The sequence below is a fragment of the Centropristis striata genome, chromosome 15 (genome assembly GCF_030273125.1).
Source record: "Centropristis striata isolate RG_2023a ecotype Rhode Island chromosome 15, C.striata_1.0, whole genome shotgun sequence".
Lineage (NCBI taxonomy): Eukaryota > Metazoa > Chordata > Actinopteri > Perciformes > Serranidae > Centropristis > Centropristis striata.
In genome coordinates this window covers 6,444,251-6,467,792 of record NC_081531.1, presented here as the reverse complement: position 1 = coordinate 6,467,792, position 23,542 = coordinate 6,444,251, and the positions used below count along the sequence as shown (strand labels likewise).

The 23,542-nt window shown below is 38.2% G+C and overlaps 1 protein-coding gene across 1 annotated transcript; it reads right to left on the bottom strand.

Annotated features, from left to right (window-relative positions):
- Positions 1-153: 153 nt before the first annotated feature.
- On the bottom strand, positions 154-21,782 carry LOC131986967 (uncharacterized). Its single transcript, XM_059352106.1, has 19 exons — positions 21,668-21,782; positions 19,863-20,062; positions 15,152-15,408; positions 13,416-13,564; positions 13,201-13,326; positions 11,930-12,091; positions 8,451-8,580; positions 8,179-8,315; positions 7,266-7,425; positions 3,135-3,189; positions 2,714-2,961; positions 2,473-2,621; positions 2,191-2,319; positions 1,642-1,803; positions 1,390-1,537; positions 1,171-1,304; positions 907-1,066; positions 690-793; positions 154-601 (listed from the first exon to the last, which is right to left on the bottom strand). The coding sequence occupies exons 1-19, from the start codon at positions 21,780-21,782 to the stop codon at positions 492-494; spliced, it is 2,835 nt and encodes a 944-aa protein (XP_059208089.1). The 3' UTR covers positions 154-491.
- Positions 21,783-23,542: the final 1,760 nt, after the last annotated feature.

Sequence of the window (23,542 nt, the reverse complement as noted above, 5' to 3'; positions counted from 1 at the left end):
GTACATTCTAAATGGCTAGTATATCTTACGAACCAGTATAAACTTTATTCTTTATATATGCACCATTGTGGCAAACAGGACAACAAGACATTCTTTAAAATTAATATATTTTATTTGTTACATTATGAAGCCAATCTTTTGCATACATGTTTTGTCACAGTGATGTACAAATCTGTGTAGATATGTGTATTTGTCAGTGTTAATATTTCAAAAGGAATTTATGTAACATATGCTCTAAAGTATAACAGTTAAACTACACAACAAGAAAGTGGGCAACAATTAATTTATAATTTAGAGATAAATTAACTTAAATAAATGGCTGACATCACAAAAATGGTATTTAAAAAACAAACAAACGTAAGGTAAAGTCTGTAAGTGTGAAAAAAATATAGTTAAATATAAGATATGTTATGATTACAAATAATGAAAACTTAAACTCTGTTCCTTCATTGGAATTCAGTGTCGTCACATGAACAACTTAGTAAACTGGTTTAATAGTTGGTGCAGTGCAGGAAGTAGCTGTTCCCCAGCACACGGGGCAACGTCCCAGTCCCCATGCTGTACTCAAACATGGTGGATCCACTGTAGATGTAAGTAAAACCTGCAGAACAGAGGCTCAGCATTAGCTTCTGTGCAGACTTTTTCTCAGTTCAGTAACATTGACTTGGAAAACGTTGAATGTTACTCACCTTTGACTTGGACAGCTGCAGTCACCTTGCTGCTCAGGCCGGAGAAGGTTTCGTGCACTCGCTTGGGGAATCCCTGGTCCATGGCCTTTTTGGCCTCATCATAACTGTGGAAACACAGACAGGAATTAGAGTGATTCACCATTTGTCAACCATCTTGTAAACCATATCATGACAGTCATATGAATTATTATTAATCAAACAAACCATTTAAACACACCTGTAGTAATTGGCGCCAACAAAGAACAGAGTCTTGCGAGTTTCCACATCATGAAGGGCCGCATCGACTTTCCTCACACTTTTGGGCAGACCGAAACTGGAAATTGATTTAGGATACCCGGGCACAAGATCCAAGGCGTTGAAAGCCCATACTCTCCGACCTGTAGAGAAGAAAAATAATTTTCAGTACATGCATATAAAAGTGTAGTTTTGAAAATGGTGCCAGATTAGGAGCTCCAGGTAGATACAGAGAACAAGTAAGTACCTTTAAAGAGAAAGACTCTGTCCAAGTCTTGGTTTTCATAAGCAGCGTCAATGTTGTTGGGGGCATCGGGCCAGAAGGCTGCAATGAGACCTTGCTCAGGTGTATTGCTCTGAGGGAAGCTCCGCCAGAAGAAGCTGAGAACACATATATTCATTCATAAGTCAACTTATACTCTTAATGGACTTTAACTTTCAGATTTCAGATTTGTGTCTACAATACCTGTCTTTGAAGAAGAGCGTCTCTCCTCGCAGGGTGGCGACAGCATCCAAGACCATGTTTGAATCACAGGCGTCAGGGGTGGTGGGGGGCTCAGGGTCCTCCCCAGAGTTCTCCTCCTCAGAGTTCTTCTTCTCATCAGTGTTTCCACCTGGAGGTTAAATAAAATCAGAATCTCAATAGAACAATGACATGGTCAGAGATTTTGATCCAAGTGCTATGTGTGCATCAATTATCCAGCCAGTTAACACTCACCATAGAGAGACTGGATGCCTTCGACATCATCACGGGGCAGAACGAAGGTGTCAGGGTCTCTGTATGAGTACCAAGGGTACATGAGAGCACCAGGATCATTGGAGTGAAACAAACCCAGGGAGTGGCCAAACTCATGGGCAGCCACCATGAAGAGGACATAGCCTGCAGCAGAAACACACACAATAACAGGTTAGTTACAGTTAATCTACTATGATCATTATTATGATATAGCATTGTTGCCATCTTATCATATCATATCATCAGTATAATTACGATCATCTTGCCAACCTACCAACTGATCTTTTTTTAACTCTTAAGTGTCCTTGTTTTATTCTGTGTATTTTTCTATTGTTGTTTTTATTTATGCTACCTCAGTATCTTATTCTATTGTATTTTATTGTACTTGAATACCGGACTGCTGTGACAACCGAATTTCCCTTCGGGGATGAATCAATCAATCAATCAATCAATCTATCTATCTATCTATCTATCTATCTATGTCAAAGGCTAAACTGACATTAGAAAGCGATTAAAAGAGAACTAACTCACCTGTGTCGGAGCGGAAAGTGAAGGTCTCATCGTCATCAAAATGAGCATCTCCTCCGATGCCAGGGCGTGGGGCGAAGGCATGGGCAATAGTCCCACCAGGGCCATCGAAGGGGTAATAATCACCATGAGCTGGAAACAACATACTCATATCAAGGTTTGCGATCTAAGTACAGCTATAATCCATCTAATTTAATGAACTAGAAGTAGGTTTTCATCTTTGCTTTATGAGACTTCACAACCAATAACCTGAGCACAGAGAGAGTACTGTGACTGTGTACTCACCTCCACTGACAAAAGAGATCATGATGTCAGCGGTGCCACTGTAGATTCTCGTGAATCTCAGAGGAGTGACTTTGGCCCAAACTTGCAGAGCTTTCTCCATGGAGTCATCTATCTCTGACACAGACATGTCAGGTGAGTAGTTCTCGATCCTGTTGGACAGAAAAGTAAACTTTAAAAATTAACCAAATGCAATACATACAGTAAGTTTCTCTCACACAGTGTCTTTCTTCAGATCAGTCACCTGTAGGTAAGGCTGTTTTTCTCCCACTTGAAGTTACTTCCAAACGTGGAAAAACGTGCAACGTTGTTGTCTGGAACACCACAGCGAGGCTTCTTCATCGCGGCCAAGGTGTCAGCATCCAGCGTCCCGCTGATCTGAAGACCAAAGAATTTCTGCATCTCTTTCAGCTTCTTGGTCACCGGACTGATCCCTCGTCTGACACTTGGACCTGTCTCTTCTGTCAGGTTGAAGAATTTCTTCAGGTAGTTCTGCAAGAGAAAACGTTTGATATTTAAATATGTATTAGCTGAAAAATGTATGTGATATACTCTATTAAAGAAAAGGGTATCTTTTTCTGACATGCAGAAAGCCAATCCAATATAAAATATATTTACAGTTTTTCACTTAAAATTGTGAGAAAACACAAAATAAAAATACATACCTCTGCAAAATCCTCATCTTGAGATACTGGCCTGCAGTAAACTGCAGCTGCCAGGTTTAGTAGAACGCACAGAATGAAAGTCTTCATGTTGTGTTGAATACAACTTCTGAATCTCTGTGCTGCATCCAGCTGTTATATACGCTGAGGACAGTGTGTGTTTAGCACCACATCTTTGAGTCATTGAGTCAGATTTGATGATGTTAAAAGTTTATTCCAAGTAACGGATTGTGACTAAGTGTTGAAGAAAAATAGAAAAAGAAAACGCACACATCCAGCTGCAACATTTGAATATAACACATTTGAAACAACAGCTCTAAAACCGAACAGGACACAAAGAACTGTACTTTGATACAAGGTACAAATGCCATTATTACAATATTTTAAACAGGCTGCTTTTTCCTATGAAAAGGATAGATGTAGTATAAAAAAACCTAACATTTCCTAATGTCAAACAATGTTTTGCTACTCAAACTAAACCGAAATAGTTCTGTTTTGCAACATGTTTAAGACAGAGATCACCACATGTTTAAAACAGCAACCAGTCATATTTCATAGGATATCATACAAATTCCAGTGCATTACTTTTTCATAGGAAATCAAGCGTTAATGACATAACACTTAATCATCCTTCTGTTTCCTAATTTGGTATTAGGTACTGTACATTGTGGTTATTGCCGAATATAGATGTCTAGTATCACTTTGTGTACACACACAGCACCATCGTCATCAAGTTACATGGAGCCTTCCCTTTAATTATCTCCTCTCTTCAGTACATCATTGTCATCATTCTTCTTGCAGTCTAGCAGCTCATTAGCAGGGCTGGTGGACGACACATGTTTGGAGTTGGGGTCAAATTTGTAGAGGATGCTTCCCTTGAAGAAGTGCACAAGTCCTGTTGGGAATGAAGACTCATTATTGTGATACATAAAATGTGAATTTTTTGGGGCTTGAAATACATTGCCATTAGTGATCCATAGTGTTTGTTTTCAGCCCTGATCTTAATGTAGTTGACCATATCACTTTTATTTTTCATCTGATCAAGTCGAAGCATTGAAGGAGTTTGAGACGGTGCTCCCTTGTGCTTTATTTTTATGGACTTAATAAGTAATTTCACATCATCTACTGCCTCCATGAACTGTGGAGTGCCTCAAAGCTCTGTCCAAGGCCTCCTTCTATTTTGTACAACCATGCTTACATTTATTTATTGTTAGATTTCTAGTCATTGCTACGCACACGATACACAACTTATGTGCCCATAACTCCATTAGCAGTCTGAAAACCCTAAACACTGTCTGGCTAACATGTCTAATGCCTCATTTACACAGTTTTGTTTTGGGATTTTAATTTTAAAAAATCTCATAACATGGCCCCTTCTTTTAAACTGAAATGTGCTTTCTTTTCAACGCAAGTTGGATTTTTAATATCATATTTTATTTAATGAAAGCACAAGGTTTCCCAATAATTACCTAGAGTCTGGCGGGACAGATTAGAGTCTGGCGGGCCGCCAGAGACATGCGCGCGGATTCACACACTGGCATGCACACTGAATTTAATAATTAATAAATAATTGAATTATCAGTCTGTATCAGTCCCGATCCCTCATGATTGCTCTGAATGCGTGTGAGCTTGCCAAACTAAATACTATCAACCTGTCAGGGCCGGTCAGAGGTCGAAACACACTGTTGGACTATGCCATTCGTTAGCCGCAAGCTAACATTAGCTTGTAAAGTTGTTTTAATCACACTAAACTGTGACAAATTGTTTTGAATAACTTCCTGTTGCTAAACGCATTCAGCTTTCAAATAAGAGCACAGTGTCGACCACAGAATTTACAAAAATTTAAGATGCATTAATTAAAACATACAAGGACCCTTCTTCTCCTTTAAAATAATTTTTAAAACATGCAGTCATTAAGATCAGTGTATATGATGGAATAGTGGCATTAGAATGTGTGAGAGGCACCAAATTTGGCCTTTTATGGGAGAAAAAAAATGTCCTCACTGGCTGGCTACTCCATGTACTAGTGGAAAGCATGTTGACGGCAATTAAAAATGACACAATAGGAAAACAAAGATTCTATAATATAGTATATTCAATAGTATCTCCCGACTGTGAAAAATGTTATGTGAGATGTTTGCTCTCATTTGGCACTTAAAGTGCACAAAATTAGTGCATTTTACTAGCCTGGGTATACCCATACTGCCTTGTGCGCTCAATTTCATTTCGAACCTGCAGGCGGTCTGGCAACTTTCTTAGCCCTGTTTTAGGGATCCAATCACAGAGCGGGGAGGGACGGCAAGAAGATGACGCAATCTACTCGACAGATGGAAGCTTGTAGTTCTCTTACAGATCCAACATGGCTGCAGCAGACGCAGAATTCTCTTTCGATCTAGCTGTAGACAGTGTTCTAGATACTTTAGAGCAAAAGTTGATTTTAAAAAAACATTGTTTGGCTTTACACTCCTGTTTCACCACCAAAAAGGATGTTTTAGCCTTGCTTCCGACAGGATTTGGCCAAAGCCTAATCTACCAACTAGCCCCGCTACCGCTCGCTGTTGTAACACCGGTTATCTCGCTACGAGCCGGGGGACAGCGGAGCCGGCCAGAGACCCGCAGCAGCTCGTCTATTGACCATAAAATCAGTGGATGTGTGGCTGAAAGACATGAGGGGGAATAAGGCGTAAAAATAAATAATCTTACAGAAAGCCAGAACTGGAGAAGCAAAGCAGCAAGCAACACTCTCTCACAGACACACACACACACCAACACTGCCGGTAGACTGTGAGCTGAAACTACAGAGCAGCCAGAGTCGGAACATGCTGCAGAAAAACGTTGCAGAAGCAGAATTGAGCATTTTAGTCTCAAAGTAGAGATGGGCTAGTCTGGCTATGTAAACATCAATTTCTGTCGCTCTACATACGTCATCTGGTATAACTGATACGATTGGCTAAGAGCTACATACAGAAGCTTATCATAGAAATTCGTAGCGCCCAATGAACGATTCTGGAGGATCGTAAACCACGCCTCCTCTACGGAAAAATGAATGGCTGGTTTCCAGACTAATTTCATTTGTGATTAGTCTGGCGTTAGTAAAATGCTAGCCTGGCTATCGCCAGACTAATCACAAATGACATTAGTCTGGCCTTAGCCAGGCTAGCATTTTACTTATAAATGTACAACATTTTCTCCCGGGGGAGCATGCCCGCCGACCCCCCCTAGATGGTTTGGTGAACACTGAACACACTGAAGCATGTTGTTTGAATGCTACCTTTCATGAAACTACAGGTGGAAAAGGAAGGTGATGTAACTACCCTCATAGAAGACAGCTGCGTCTAAGGGAGTTGGAATCCCCGGCCACTGCTGCTCTATAAGAGTCGGCGATCCCTCCATCGTCTTCTGCTGCTCATTGTACCTACATAATGTACACAAAGAAAATATGGTGCTTTGTGTCTGTTTCCCTGCTAGCAAGTTACACAGTTGCATATTTGAGAAATCAGAGACGGATATGGAGCCAGAGTGTGCAACACTGTCTTCCTGCTCTCAACATTGCATGGCAAACGGGCAAACCGCAGTGTCTGCTGTCTCAAATTACACCAGCACAGTCAGTGCCAGCAAGCCATTACTCACACAGGATATTTATTACTTGTCATTACATCTGAAGTTAATGAAGTAGTCATTTTTACTAAGAAAGTTAAACAAAAGTGTGAATCATGGAGCTTTATAACTTGTACAGCATGTAAAAGTTCTTATGGAAGCAGAGAGCGGTAATGCTTGCTTTTTTCTTGTGATAATAAGATATTTAAATCATAAAATTGAGAAAAAATTAGATTATGAAATAATTCACTTATCACAAGAACACAATCTTGAATTATCTCGAAATAATGATATAGTTAATTTGTTATCACAAGAATTCAATCTTTGTTTTCTCAAAATAATTTAATCATTTACAAGGTATCACAAGAATACAAACTTTGTTTGAGAGAAAACAAGATAATTAACTCGTAATGAGATAATTAACATTTTATCACATGAAATCAAACTTTGTTATCTCAAGATTATGAGATGATGAACTTTTAAAGAAATATCAACCTTTGTTATCTCGAGATAACGATAACCTGTTATAACTGATACCTCCAGCACTCATGGCCAGTGAAGAACACGGTGTAGCGGCCACTTCTGAAGTGCAGAGCAGCATCTACAGATTTGATTCTGGAGGGGAAGCCCAAGTCTGAGATGTTTCTTGGAAAACCCTCCTCAAGTTTTAAGTGCCTCAGTGCCCAGTACTGATGACCTGAAAGAAAAATACTCACATCTCACACTTACAGAAAAAGACTATTTAATTTCAAGATATCAGATTTTTTAAAAGTCACTTAAAGTGCATAGTGAACAACAAATGGTGTTCCTTTACGGCAGTAGTTCTCAACCTTTTTGAGTCGCGACACCCAGTTTAACATGCATGTTGTCCGTGACCCCCACTCACTGAACAGAATCTTGGAATCAGACAAACTCAGTTGATACGACAAATTTTGGACAAATAATGAAGCAGACAACAACTAAAACATCTCACTGTCTGTGCATTTATATATATATATTTTTTTATATTTTATTGTTACTTTTAATCTAAGTCCTTTGCTATAAGTTTAAAGGTCCATTCTGACCTCCTGAGTGTGTAACAGTCAGCTTCAAGCCAGAGACTCCTTGTAAAGTAATAACTTGATACTTTGGGATTTGTCAGAAAAGACACAAAATTACCCAAAAAAGGCACAAAATGACCAAAAAAATACACAAAATGACCCAAAAAAAGACACAAAATGACCAAAAAAAGAAACAAAATTACTAAAAGACAAAAATTGACCACAAAATGATTTTAAAAAAGACACAAAATGACCAAAAAGACTAAAACACATTAACACATGAACACTTTAACACAGCTGAGACAGAGCTGACTTCCAAAATGATTTGGCGACCCCCAAAAATTATCCCCCAATTGGGGTCGGGACCCCAAGGTTGAGAATAGCTGCTTTACGGTTTTACTTGATTTTACCTTTGAAAAACACAATGACATTCCTCTCCACATTCTCATAGACAGCATCTAAGCGGGATGGTATGCTTTCTGGCCACAGACTGGTAATCAGGGTGATTTTTGTTTCATCAAACTGAGGATGTTTTCGCCACATAAATCTGAAAAAGGCATAAAGTAGTGACATCACACGACACCGTTTCAGTTATTTTGTGCAGTATGCAAGGAGACACCATGAAAGAAGAAATCTGTTGCTCCGTCTTCATGGTGCAGACATGATGGGATACTTTACGTACCTGTCTTTGAAAAACAGGACCTCCTGTTGTAATTCTGTTACAGCGTCAAAGGATAAATCTGGATCACATTTGTCAGGTGTTCTTGGAGGAGGCGTTTTTGAGAATAGTGAAGCAAAGTTGGGACTGATTCCTGCAGGTGAAAGAAGTAAACAGTATAAGTTCAGATCTGAAAACCTGTATTCTTTCTAATAAGTCGCATAAAAGGGAATAAAAAAAAAAAAAGGCAATGTTAAAGTAAATCAGTGTTGGACAAACGAACTCCTGGTAAGTTTATACATCCGTGATATGTATAGCATAATAGCCTATAATATGCTATTAATACTATTATATTGAGGAGATATTAATATTAGAACATTAATATTAATAAAAACTTAAATCGCAATTATTTATATTTAGTTGAAGAAAAAATGGTCAGACAACTAGCCCTTCGGACAGAGGAGCATGTGGCAGCTGATGTAGGAAATGCTTCTATTATCGATTGGCCTTCTCTTAATTTCCATTTATTATAATTGTATGATTATTTTGTTGTTGTCAGTAAATTGTATTTTATATGTTTTATTTCTGTTGTACAGCACCTTGTAACTTGTTTTTGAAAGGTTCAATATAAATAAAGTTATTATTATTATTATTATTATCATTATTCAGAGCTGGATAACAGTTAATAGCAGAAGCCTGTTTAAAGAATTTCATGGTTGCAAAGTTTATTCATTTTAAATGATAAATTATATAAACATGCTTTGGTTTGTAACTTAAAAGAAAAACCCTCACAGTTTTATCCGCTCCAGGCATCACCTTTGAATGCTGATACAAAAAGGTCTAATAACAATTCTGCTGACTCAAACCTACGTACACAGGCTGACGCCTGGATTCCACTGGATGCGTAACGGCTGCAGATCCGTCGTCGGAGCCGTTACGCATCCATTATAATCAATGTGTGAGATTCCACCGACTGCAGATCCGCTGCGTAATGAGTCCGACAACGCAGGGCCATCCGACAGCCCTCGCAACACTTGCGCAGAGCTTCTATTTTTGTCGGACGACGGAGCACTACGCATAAATTCAGCACAGAGCAGATCGTTCGGGACAGGAAGTCTTGCACAGACACAAAATAAAACACCGGTATATTTTCAAAATAAAATACCTCGGGTTCGCTAACAGGTCGGCCGGCTCGTTAACAAGCCGGCCGACCTCGTTAGCGCTCGTTAAGACGGAGTCGCTGGATTTGTCTCCAGTCATGAACGAGGAGATGTTGATTATCTTCCAGTTATATCAATTGATTAGGCGTGAATTCGCGAGATCTCGTGCGTCCTCGGGACTCTGCTGTCCGCAACAGCTCCGACACAGACGGATCCGGTGGGTGTTGACGGACTGCGTAGATACGCAGCCGTTGCGGACAGACCCCTGTCGGAGTCGTTACGCATCCAGTGGAATCCAGGCGTGAGACCATAGACTGTATAAATAATAACGTAGTGGTTTGTGGGCCGTTTGAGGTAATGAGTTCAGCGTTACATCTTTTTTTTCAGAAACGGGGAGCAGACCATATTTGGACTGTGGAGGAGGAGAGGGATCTGATCACTGACTACAGCCTCTCTACACCTCAACCTGACTGAGAGAAGCTGCTGCTAATTCATGTTAGCATTAACTGGAGCATTAGCTGGGATGTTAGTTTTGGCAAAAAACAAAAACAAAATGTACGTTACTGACCTCAGAAAAAAGAGCAGCGACTCCTTGGAGTGTCTGTTAGTCCAACCAAACGCTGAACAAGACATTTTTAATGAACAAAACATTCAAATAAACTGTCATTAAGTGAAAAACAGTGAAAGGGTCAAAGTTATGAGACCAAACCGCTAAACGTCCTTTTTTCTCTCTCTCTATATATATCATTGACATTATTAACATCAATTTGTCTCGAAGAAGATTTTTTACTAGCGATCGAGACCATAGTGTTGCCCTAAAAAAAATTCCTGAGTTCATAAATGAAGTGAGAAGTTTTCTCATTTTGTATTGAAATGAATGGACCCAAATCCTTCTGCAACCTTCTTCTTCTTCTTCTTCTTTAAATGTCTTTTTCAGCATTTGGTTGTCCTAAAAGACACTCAAGCATCCCAAATAATATCTGTTCAATATAAATTAACTTGAAAAATGATCACAGGGGCACCTTGCTAACCAAGCGAGCTAGTGCTAGTGCTAGCTGGAGACTTTGCTGTATGTTTGCTGCACCTGGCTCTGTTGGGCTGGTAACTTTCCTCTTGTTCACTCACAAATCAGTGGGTAACGTCACAGTGGCTATGTGCACATCAAACAGTCTATGCTTAAACCACCCAAAAAAAAGAAGAAGAAGAAAAAAAAAAAAAACTTTCCCAGGCATCTACTGAAATGCAACAACATGTAATCAAGATATGACAGCATATAGCAGTTTTGAAATAGTGAAATCTGAGAGTGTGAGAACTTAGTTTTGAATTTAAAGCATGATGCTTGTTATTATGCAAAGAGTGTCACATTTCACCAGACCACTGATGAAACATTAGAAAAGAGGATGTGGTTTTTAGTTTTATACGCTGGTTCCTGCAATACTGCTGTGTCTGTGCCTTTGTATTTGTATCCCACGATGCAGTCACAGTGAATTATATTTGTCAGCTTTGGGAAAGAACCAGCAACCTTTCTGAATCTGTGTAATAAAATGATGCTTCATCTTTTGAATAGGGCCGGGAATCCATTATTTAAAAAAATAATAATTAATTAGAGGCTTTGTAATTAATTGATCGAAATGAATTGCATTTTAATCGCATATAAATATTTGACCTGAGAACAGTGAGAAGTTTTTTGGGGGGATTTTTAGTATACCATTGAATAATGACTGAATACATAAGCTTAAGCAACAAAAATATTGTTTATTTTTGTTCAAGTCCAACAGACCAGTGCAATTTTTGCCATTAAGTGTAGCAATAGCATATTTAGAAATATAGTACATTTCATAAATCCAGGTAGCCTATAGGTAGGTAGACCTTCTGTAAACTACAATACTTTGGTTTTTGAAGTAAAACACAATCCACGCTAGCTAGCACACTAGCCGCTAGCTGCTATATGTTTAGCATTGAGGTGATACTTGAGGCTGGATGTGCTGCGGTGATATGTGAATTCCTTGTTGCATAGCAACACAACCATGCTCTTATCGACGCTTCCATCCGTTGGTTTTTAGTAACTAAATGTCCCATCATCCACGGGGCCAACCAAAGGTCTCATCAGCTTCTTCCTTCATGTTCACTGTGGTTTGTTGTTGTCTGAACTCATCAACGCTAGTTGGTGCTCCAGTATAATCGGTCCGCCTGAAACTCATCCAGTGAGAAACGTTCCGCGGTGCAAAAATAAGTGTGATTAAAATGCGTCGATTTTTTTAACGCGTTCATTTTTGTGTAGTTGATTCATCTTAATTAACACTTTAAAGTCCCGGCCCTACTTTTGAAACCAGCTAAACTCACCGTACAAGTGTTGGACATCTTTGACATCACGGAAGGAGAGCTGAAGTTCATAACTGGGGGCAAAGTTGTACGACGGGTACATGATGGCGCCGGGGTCAGATGAGTGGGGCAGGCCTAGTGCATGACCAAATTCATGGACTGCTACAGCAAACAGGTTGAAACCTGGAACAGCAACACATGTGAGGGTTTTATGGCACAGAGAAAAAATACTTAAATCCTTATACTTATATACTGCCCTACAAAGCCTAACTGCAGTAACTACACAAAGGGTGAAACTGAGAAAAACTGCTTTAAAGTTTTTTAATGTTTGTGGCATGGCACTTATTTGTCCATGTAATGATGATGTAATTTTTATGCAAAAAAAAATCATGACAATTTATTTGACCTTTGACACTAAAAATGTAGTTACTACACTCTGGTTTTGCTGTAAAAAGTTCCAATAGTAATGCAGAAACAGAATGCAGTAACTACATTGTTGTTGTCTCCTTTCAGCTTTTATATTTTGTTTTCAGTGAATAAACATTTTCAAATTGATTTTGTTATAAGTGTATTTAAAAGTGTTTAACAACTCTATTCAAAGATTTGTGTATTTTAGACTTAATATTATAAAGTAATATTATATTTTAGTCTTAATATAATTATATCTTACTTTTTTACTAAATCACCATCCAGATAATAATTTCCCAATCAGACTGCGGTAAGTGAACTCACTGCAGTCTGCTTTGGTTTTATGTTTAAATTTGTATATTTTTCCAAAGCAGGACGTGGTAAGTGTAATTACTGCAGTCTGCTTTGGTTTCATGTTGGATTCTGTGGTTACTGCAATTTTTAGATCATTATTGTTTGTCACTTTTGCCACAAATATGCTCAATGAACTGTTTTGGAACTTGAAAATGTAAACATTGGATGCAAATATGAACATATAAAAAGGTAAAATTTTTTACATATAATAAAGCTATATACAAAAAAGTCCCATAAAAACAACTCTTCAAAACTGTGCGAAATTACACAGAGAGCTCCACCAACGCTCAACTATTTCTGTACTATCAAATTAAAACCATCATATCTTTGGTTTTACATGACTTAGCAATGTCAAACAAAAACTGGGAGAAAGTTTCAAGTCTGTACTTTGGAGTGAAGTTGATAGCAGCGCTCCATGTGACCTAGTTTTTTTGTTAAACGTCACATGATCTGATCAGGATGGCACGATCATAGACCTCAGAGGGCTAAAGTCAGTAAGTGTGTCAGATATCAGTGTATTCTCAGTGTACCAGTAGAATTAATGCTCCAGTCTTCATCAGCATCAAAGTGCACATCTCCACCAATACCAAACCCAGGCAGAAAAGCGTGAGCCAAGATTCCTCCTGTGCCGTCAAAAGGCGAGCCATCTTCATGATCTGCAACAAACAGTGCAGTTCATCATTGTAATTATAACCAATTATATTATAAAATAACCCATATTATGCCATGTCTCTGCACAGCTCACCGCCATCGTGGAAGGAGATGACAATATCAGCCTCTTTCCTGCGCCGCTTGCGAAATGTCATTGGCGCAACGTTGGACCAGAGCCTCCACGCCGCCCTGAACACTTTGTGAGCCTTTGAGGTTGGGATGGGGAGGTTGTTACCAGCGATCCTGAGGATAGAACACTGACTTTTAAAACCACTTGGTTGAATCAGTCCACCACAATCAGCTGCTCCACAGGCACATGTGGCTCCTCAGACCATCTGGAGTGGTTCCATGTGGCTGTTACCAAAACATTTAACATTGGTGTAGACCCAAAGCAATTTATATTCTTCAGTTGTAAAAATGTCCAGCTTATTGTCACACTGTTAAAATAATTGCATGAGTAATTTTTTGTCAAAATTGTTTTTTTTCCTAAATCATCTCCTCATGACGCCGGCCACCTATGGTAAAATCACCTACATCCTCAGTTGATCAGATCATGTGATTTTACATGCTCATTATGACTTATTAGTAAAGCTAGTAGACTGGTTTAGACTTCGTAGGCTGTTTTATTGTCATTGTAAGGCTTAGACATAGACTGTATAAATAATGGACCTAGTCACCGTGGCGTCACCCGTTGGTTTGTGGCCCGTTGGAAGCATCGAGTTTATTGTTACACTCGTCGCCACTGCTAATTCATGTTAGCATTAACTGGAGCATTAACTTGGATGTTCATTATTGGCTAGCAAACAAAAAAAACAAAATGTTCGTTACTTACCAAAGAAAACTGAGCAGCGACTCCTTGGAGTGTCTGTTAGTCCAACCAAACGCTGAACAAGACATTTTTACTGAACAAAACGTTCAAATAAACTATCATTAAGTTTAAGACAGTGAAAGGGCCAAAGTCACTAAATGTCCTTCTCTCTCTCTCTCTCTCTCTCTCTCTCTCTCTCTCTCTCTCTATATATATATATATATATATATATATATATCATTTACATTATTAACATCAATTTGTCAGACCATATCTGGACTGTGGAGGAGGAGAGGGATCTGATCACTGACTACAGCCTCTCTACACCTCAACACTGGAGCATTAACTGGGATGTTAGTTTTGGCTAGCCATGAAGTGAAAATACAGTGAAAAGGTCAAAGTTATGAGACCAAACCGATGAACATCCTTTTTTATATCTATATAACGTTACAAATAACTTTATTGACACGTTGCCGTGGATATGCATTGTTCTGCTTCTCTCCTGATGACGGCTCGCCTTGTTAGTGACCTGTCAATCAAAGGTCAAAGCCAAAAAAAGCCCAAAAAATCAAAGCCATGCCACAAATCATACGATTCTTTATCTTCTATTTTCTTCTAAATGGGGCCATTATTTACACTATTAACATCGAATTGTCTTGAAGAAGATTTTTCCTACTAGAGATTGAGACCATAGTGATGTCTTAAAAAAAATTCTAAGGTAATAAATCAAGTGAGAAGTTTTCTCATTTGGCATTGAAATTAATGGACAGAAATGTTTTTATAGCCAAACTTAGCGCCCCCTGCTGGAATTTTTGGGAGAATGCAGCTTAAGGCACTTCCTGGTTTGCCTCCCTGCTCAGACCAGGAGGTTGCCGCCTGTGTTTAGAATAAGGTTTGCGGCTCCATTCTGACATTTTTCCCCCTTTTTTTTTTGCCAGCAGTGGCTCTTTTGCCAGTAAAGATGGCCAACCCCTGGTCAAGACTTAAAGACATGCTTGTTTTTCCTTCCTTTCTGATCCAACCTGTAGCTGAGGGTGTTCTTCTTCCAACGAATTGTCTCTCCAAATGGTTCCACGTCTGACAGACCACAGCGAGGCTTCTTCATAACTACCAGAGTCTCATTGGTCAGCTCTCCACTTGGAGGCAAACCAAAGAAGCGTTGCATCTTCTGGACCTTGTCACAGAGTCCAGTCATCCGATCAGCATCTCCATCTGTGTTTGCAGTCCTCTTGTGTCTCTCTGACTTGGGCTTGTAGCCATAGAAGGTCCGTAGATATTCCTAAGGAAGATAATTCAGTCAGTATGCAAAATGGTGCATTACTGTTGTCAATGAAAAGGTAATGAATGTATGCTAAGCTCATGTATTCCATTCTAATGCAAGACACTTTGGCTTAATTAATGTTTTCTTACAATCTATATCTAAAGAAGAGAAAAAAAGGCACATGCTGAATTTTTTTTTTGCTTAACTAAGCCCAGATCATGCAACAAAATGATCTCCAAACTAAATAATGCCATACAATTATCTAAACAAGAGAATACAGAACACATAAAAAAGAAATGGGAAAAGGAAGTAAGTGATCACACAAGAGAGCTGGGAGAAAATATGCCAGCTACATTGGTTCTCAACCGGGTCAAACACATGGTGGAAATTCTGCTGGAAAAATATAAAGATTTTTTATCACACCCATTCAGAAACGGTACCAAGGCGGCGGAGACGCTTGTTGGACACTTTGTGGGTCTAATGGTGCCAACCACTTCCATATTTTTTGGGACTGCCAAGCACCAAGACCTTACTGGGAGGAGATCCACAAACATACGGAAAATGTATTTAATGTAAGTATTCCATTTAAATGTGAAACTATGTACTTGGGCAATATATTGTGTGAAACATGGAACATCAAAGACATGTTGTAGTTTTATTATTAATTTATTTTTTCTGCTGTTTGTGTGTGTATAAATGTTTTAAAAAAAACATTTAAATGGTACATTTCCATTGACACCTGTGTCTTTTGTTTGTATTTTGGGTTCCTGGCAGCTTTTTACTTTGTTAATTAAAATAAAATGAAAAATCTGACTGATAGCCAAGTTTGTGTGGAGAAAAAGGAGCCATGCATGTGATGTAAGGACAGACTGAAAGATGCTAAACAGAGACAGAAATGAATGCAGAGGAAGTTGACAAATTTCAACCAAAATCTCCTGGACTTCAGAGGTTTAATGTCTGCAGTGTGTGCAGCAGAGTGATGCGATGCAGGAGGAATGAGAGGCAGAACAGTTTCAATGGAGCGCCTAGTTGTGTGTGTGTGTGTGTGTGTGTGATTGTTTGGGCTTGGCGCGGTTGTCAGGCCAACTGACAGCCAAGCGGGCATGACTATCGTTTTCCACCTGAACTAACGCAGAGCTTCATTTTTGATTGTCTCAAATGGTCCGCTCCCACGTTGTTGTTGGGTTTTTTTTCCTTTCCTTTTTTGTTCCCAACTGAAAATTAATGGTCTGTAAAACAAAAACCCAGGAGGGCAGTTTGGACAAATCACTTAACCCTTTATAGGGCACTCCTGGAAATTGAAAATGTCAACCCTGAAGTGTTATTGGAGGATATTGACTGCTACAGCAGAAGACTTTTTGCAAAATGTTTCATTTTTATATTGCAAATCGAGGTCAATTGAGTCATTGTGATTATTATATTTATTATAGTCTCTTTCCCACAGCAACCCTAAATAGACAATAACACATCATCTGCATCCATCACCACTTTATCTTTTACCTTTAAACTATTTATTATCTTTTTAGACTACTTATTACATATGCGTAATGTCTGAATGTCTTTTTCAAAGCACCTTATATATGAGAAGCACACGTAAATTTAGTTTTTTAACACAATGACAATAAAGGAAAGCTTGAATCTTGTGTGATTTACTGATTGGTCAGTGATGTAGAAATCCATGTGGTTCTATGAGATGACCTGTTATAGATGTCCGCTCAAGTTACCAAATATGATTTCTTTTTGAATGTAATGGAAATTCGCCTTTCTAAATAAAAAGAGAATTATAAAAAAGAAAATGAAAATCTCACTTTTCACAGTACCCCTTATCCTTTACATTGCCTTTGTTTCTTTCCTGAATGCCTTTCTGTCTTATGCAAAGCACTTTGAATTGCCTGGTTGTGGAAAGTCGCTGTAGGCTATAAAAAAAAACTGGCCTTAAAGTCTTTACAGTAAACATTCCAAACATTTTCTCAAACCTTTAATAATAGTACGGTGCAAACATGTTGCTGTACTGTAATTTTATACATACATACAATTGTATGTTGTCATATAATTGTAGGTGTCAACTACAGTGTGACTGATGCAATTGTCCTACAGATACAGTAGCCTCTGGCTTACAGGATCGCTGCAGTCAGCTCCATGGTTACATATTTACTGCAACACCTCTGCAATACCATACGATGTGACACGAAAAAGACGTTTTAAAAAAAATAATAATAAAGTTTTATAATTATATATGTATTATTATTACTTTTTTGGGTGTGTGTGTGTGTGTTCTTGTTCTTGTTCTTGTTCTTGTTGAAAAAATCCAAAACTATTATAACCTTGGCAGGGAATTCACTATTCCAATTAGGGTCCTCACAAAGATAGAAGTACAAGAATGTGTGTGTGTGTGTGTGTGTTCTTGTTCTTCCGACATAGTGAGGACCATGACACATTTTAAACCAACAGAGTGAGGACATTTTTGCACAGTGAGGACATTTCAGCCAGTCCTCTCTTCTTTAAAGGCTTTTTTGAGATTTCAGACTTTGTTTTAAGGGTTAAAGGTTGATAATGATGATAATTGATGATAATTAACTGAAACTGTATTGTGTGGTTACAAAACTAACTAAAATTAGTGTGAAAATGTCCTTAATTTTCGTCTTTGTCAACTTTTTTCATACATAATGAAGATGGATAAGACAAAGGAAATAAAGGCAAAATTTACTGTGACCTCTTTTAATCTCCCACCCAACAAATACCCCATTACAAAAAACTACTAAAACTAATAAAACTAAAGCATTTCAAATAAATAAATACTAAACTAGAACTAGCAAACTCACTCTAAAAACGAATTAAAAATAACTGAGTTTGACAACAAAAAATCACTATTACAATGAGGGCCCTCACAAAGATAGAAGTACAAGAATGTGTGTGTGTGTGTGTGTGTGTGTGTGTTTGCTCTAATATTTTGACAGGTTTCATAATTGTGTTGTTAGCCACAAGATAACGCTGACTTTGTAGACAGCACATCTACTATTGCAACATTTAACTGCAGTCATCTAATTAGGGTAATAATTTCCCTGTTATCTCTAAAAAAAAAAAAAACATCAAAGTTGTGAATTATAAGACAACACAATGATGAAGCTATGGATTTTTAATATAATAGGAGGCACTTAGCTTCCAGCTAAACAAGCCTCAACTACTAATTACTGAAGATTGCCATAATCATTATAATTAGAAGAAATTAAATAAATGAAGACATGGTTTGTAATATAATAGGAGGCACTTAGCAGATTGTTATTTTCATTTTATTAATTATATCTGTAGCCAAATATCTGTCCAAATAAAAAGCCACAGATAAAATGTTTACATGTAATTATTATTATTATTATTATTATACAGTCATGGAAAAAAATATTAGACCACCCTTGTTTTCTCTATTTTCTTGTTCATCTTCTTGAACATTATATTTGTCCAAACAAATGTACCTTTATTTGTACCAGGCATTAAAATGAAAAAAAGTGGTCTAATAATTTTTTCAATGACTATTTTTAACCCCTGTTATGCTCCTTTTTTTCAGGAACAGCAATAACCCAGGGCATGTTTAATTATCCAAAAGTGTCAGAAACTAAAAAAAATCCAATAAACACTGTTTATATTTCATTAATAACTCCATTACTAACCATCTCAATCAATACCTCTCACAGATTAGGGTTTAATGAGGATTATTTCCCCTTTTTTCATTAAAAAAATACAAGTTAAAACTGTTTTTAATGTACATTGGAAAGACCTGGATATAAAATACAATGATTTTACATGACTACTATACAACAAGCTATAATCAGGGTTTGTACACTTTAGCAGTGGTCAAATTCAAACATTTTTCAAGGACTTTCAAGGTAAATTTTCAAGCTTTTCTGTATCTTACACCTGTTGTAAATTGCATGTTTTAGATGAGTACTTACATACTAAAAGGGGGAGATTTCACTGAACCATACCAACAGAGATGGTATTACACTTTTAGGAGGAACGGTCTTCATTTCAGATAGGCTACTCATTATTTTATACATTGAACATGTGATTATCTATAGTCTATAGATGGATATAGTCAGATTGCAAGAGAAATACAGTAAGAATTTCAAGCATTTACAAGCACTTTATCCAAAATCCAACTACAATCAATACTCCTTCTTTAGACATTTTTATTGCTTGAATATGCCTAGATTGTTGGTTGTTGGTTGGTCTGTCTGTCTGTGTCTGTCTGTCTGTCTTTTCCAAAATCCAAGCCCTTTTTAAACAATGAAAATACAACATTTAAATTCAAGCATTTTCAAGGGTTTCAAGCACCCGTATAATAACCCTGTATAATAAATCACAACCATTCCACTCAGGTCAAGGTAGTGGGACCACAAAGCTGTCCAGAATAATTATCCCATAAATCTTACATACATCTTAAAGGGGCCATATCCCATGAATAAACTGGTAAATACCTCTGCAAACTCCTGGTCAGCTTCAGATGGTCCAGCTTGGGGTTGCGTGGGCAGGTCTGGGGTTCGGAGAGGCAAGGCTGTGACATGGGTCCGGCTGGGCGTCAGAAGAGTCAGAAGACTCAGCCAGAGCATCTTCATGTTTGACAGGCAGGAGTCCCAGCAAGTCAGCCTGTGTTTGAGATGTGCAGCTGCTGACACAGCTGCAGTGGGGACCACCTGTTAATTATGTGTCCTGTCCCAACAAGAACAGCAAGGTGGCTCCATGCAAAACAGGGTCGTCTTTAATGTCTCTTAAAAGAAACCCCAGAACCGTATTTGTACAGTCCCGCAGAGGAAGAAAACAGTCCTAAGTGGCCAAAAATAGACACATTTGAATTGTCAAAGCATGTGTTAAAAATGGCTCCATTCCATTTGGTCCCAATCAGCAGATGGGCATGAACAGTGACAGTGACCAGGTGCTTTTCCTGCTTTGACAAGTCAAAATCTTTCTATTCTCACAAATATTTTGGATTTCACTTTTGTTGTAGAAGATCTTTAAAGAAAAACCATTGAACACCAGGTAGATTCGAATAGCAGCCTTGTGTGGGATTTATTTGTAGGTATTGAAAACAGATACAGATGCCAAAGGTGACAGATTGTTAGAACAACACTGAGAGAGACAACACCCTGTGTCTCTCTTTTTATTTTGCAGGTTTTTGTGCGTCATTGTTTCTGTGGAACTAAAATTTAATGTCCTGTTATTTCCTGATATCTTCCACTTTGGTTATCAGAGCACACTTGGGAGGTCAGATTCCTATTCTGATGTTATCGTATCAACCAGAGCATCCACTAGCACGACTTGCTAAGCTGATTTGTCTAATGAGTTTTTTCCAGGCGGCAATCTCTGTGTGAGAAAACCTCAACTGTAACCCTAAGTCATGGTGATAACCACCCAGGGGTGTGCTGCCAGTTGGTGCAGGTACAAGGCTAGGATAACCTCCATGTTAACCATCTGTCCCTGGATTGACAAAGCTTCATGCATTCAGGTGAGCATAGCTGGATGGCGGCAACCTCCGGGTCTGAGCAGGGAGGCAAACCAGGAAGTGCCTTAAGCTGCATTCTACCGAAAATTCCAGCAGGGGGCGCTAAGTTTGGCTGCAAAATAAATCTGCCCATTCATTTCAGTACAAAATTTGAAAACTTGTCACTTGATTTATTACCTCAGAAAAAAATTTCAGGACAACACTATGGTCTCAATCGCTAGCAAAAAAAACTTCAAGACAATTTGATGTTAATAGTGTAAATAATGGCCCCATTTAGAAGAAAATAGAAGATAAAGAATTGTATGATTTGGGGCGGGGCTACCTTTGATTGACAGGTCACTAACAAGGCCACGGCAAGGTGTCAATAAAGATATATATAATGTTATATAGCAACCCGGTCACCAGGATGAAACGTCCACTATGGACTTCATATATATGTATATATATATATGTGTGTGTGTATATGTATATATATATGTATATATATAAACTTTATATATAAACTTTATTACAGGCTCTAGACCCAATAGCAAGACATACAACATACAAAAAACAACAGATACATACACACATTCAAACATACTCTTATTCATGAGAGTTTTAAAAGGCACCCATACCAATGTTTCCACAGATATGATTGATACCTGACCGAGCTGCACTTGGGACTTGTGAGCATCATTATAATACAGTTTTGTGACTCATCAAGTCGAGACATAAATTTAAACATCAGGTTCCTCAAGAGAGCCTGTAAAGTGCTGAGCCCTGAGTCACAAAAGAGCTTACTAGCACTGCTACTCCTGGGTTTTTTCAGCAGTATCCTCAGACAGTCAGTGTATGCTACCTGAAGTTTGCGCAGGCTCTCCTTTTTGTAGTGGACCCATAATGGGGCTGCATACATAGGGGTGCAGTAAGCACGAAACAAGTTTACTTTCACATCATCAGAACAGTAGTGGAATTTCCTGACTAACATGTTTGCTTGGACAAACAACATTCTTCTCTGACTGTACATGTCAGCATCATCTTCCATCTTGTCAGTGATGATGTGCCCAAGATATTTCGTACAGTTAGATACATAAAGGGATTGCCCTGACAGGTAAAACATTGGAAAGTGCAGCTTCTGATCTTCCTTGGTCCTACATATCAATACAACGCTCTTTTTTGCATTGTACTGTACGTCAGACTCAACCCCATACTTGGAGCATATATCCAACAGCTTCTGGAACCCAACAGTGCTGGGGGACATAATCACCAAATCGTCTGCGTACATCAGATGGTTTATATATATATATATATATATATATATATATAGTATATATGTGTGTGTGTGTATATATATATATATATATATATATATATATATAGTATATATGTGTGTGTGTATATATATATATATATATATATATATATATATATCAATCATAAGCGACAATACATGGAGGGGGTCGCAGTATAAGTGACAAAGAAGACATAATGTGCATTCATTCAACATAGATTATTAAAGTAATATACATATTTCTCGCTATGTATAAATGTTATCAAAACACATTTCAATGCATAATCTATCTTAAAACGTTGTTTTCCCACTGCCATTCAGCGTTCCTGCAAGCAGAAAGCTGAAGAAACAGAGAAATGTTGATATGTATGTAAGTAAGTAACGTATTTTGGCTCACGTTAAATGCATGGTGAACAAAATGTTGATATTGAACGTATTGAACGTCAACTATGGACGTTTCTGTGATTTGCAAAAAAACTCCAAAGTGGAAGTTCAATCCTGGTGACTGGGTTGTATATAGATATAAAAAAGGACGTTTACCGGTTTCGTCTCAAAACGTTGACCCTTTCACTGTATTTTCACTGAATTCACTTAATTTGTTCAGTAAAAATGTCTTGTTCAGCGTTTGGTTGGACTAACAGACACTCCAAGGAGTCGCTGCTCAGTTTTCTGAGGTCAGTAACGTACTTTTGTATTTGTTTTCTGCCAAAATGAACATCCCAGTTAATGCTCCAGTTAATGCTAACATGAATGAGCAGCAGCTAAGCTCTCGCTCCTCCACAGTCCAGATATAGTCTGCTCCTCGTTTCAGGAAAGAAGTTGGCGACGAGTGTAACAATGAATTCGATGCCCACAAACCAACGGGTGACATCACGGTTGACTACGTCCATTAATTATAGCCATTAAACTTTTCCATAGTTGTTTTGACTCTTAAAAGAGGCAGGCAATTCCAAGGAAGAAGATGTTTATTTCCAGATTGAAGGGAGGGTTTTCCCTTTTCTCAGTAAATCAAAGAGGTGCTAACAGTTAAAGCTGTGCCAGATGTTGGTCTGCTTCTGCGTAATGACAGTTTATGATCCCTGTGCGGTTCAGGATATCTCCCTCTGCTACTCTGATCAACAGTGTGTGTGTATTACACCAACAATGGATCTATCTGGCTTAATGACTGACAGCTCTGTTTCTATAGCACATGGAACATCTAAATCATGTTGAACAGACGTGTTGTAAAGTCTCCAAAACGTGTTCATCTATGAATGTATGATATTGTGGCCAAAAAGTCTAGGGGCTGATGACTATCTAAGGAAAATATAAGTATTGTGCAATGCATCTGAATATTTTAACAGAACATTACAGTATCAACTTGTAATGGCAGATAATTGAGGCAT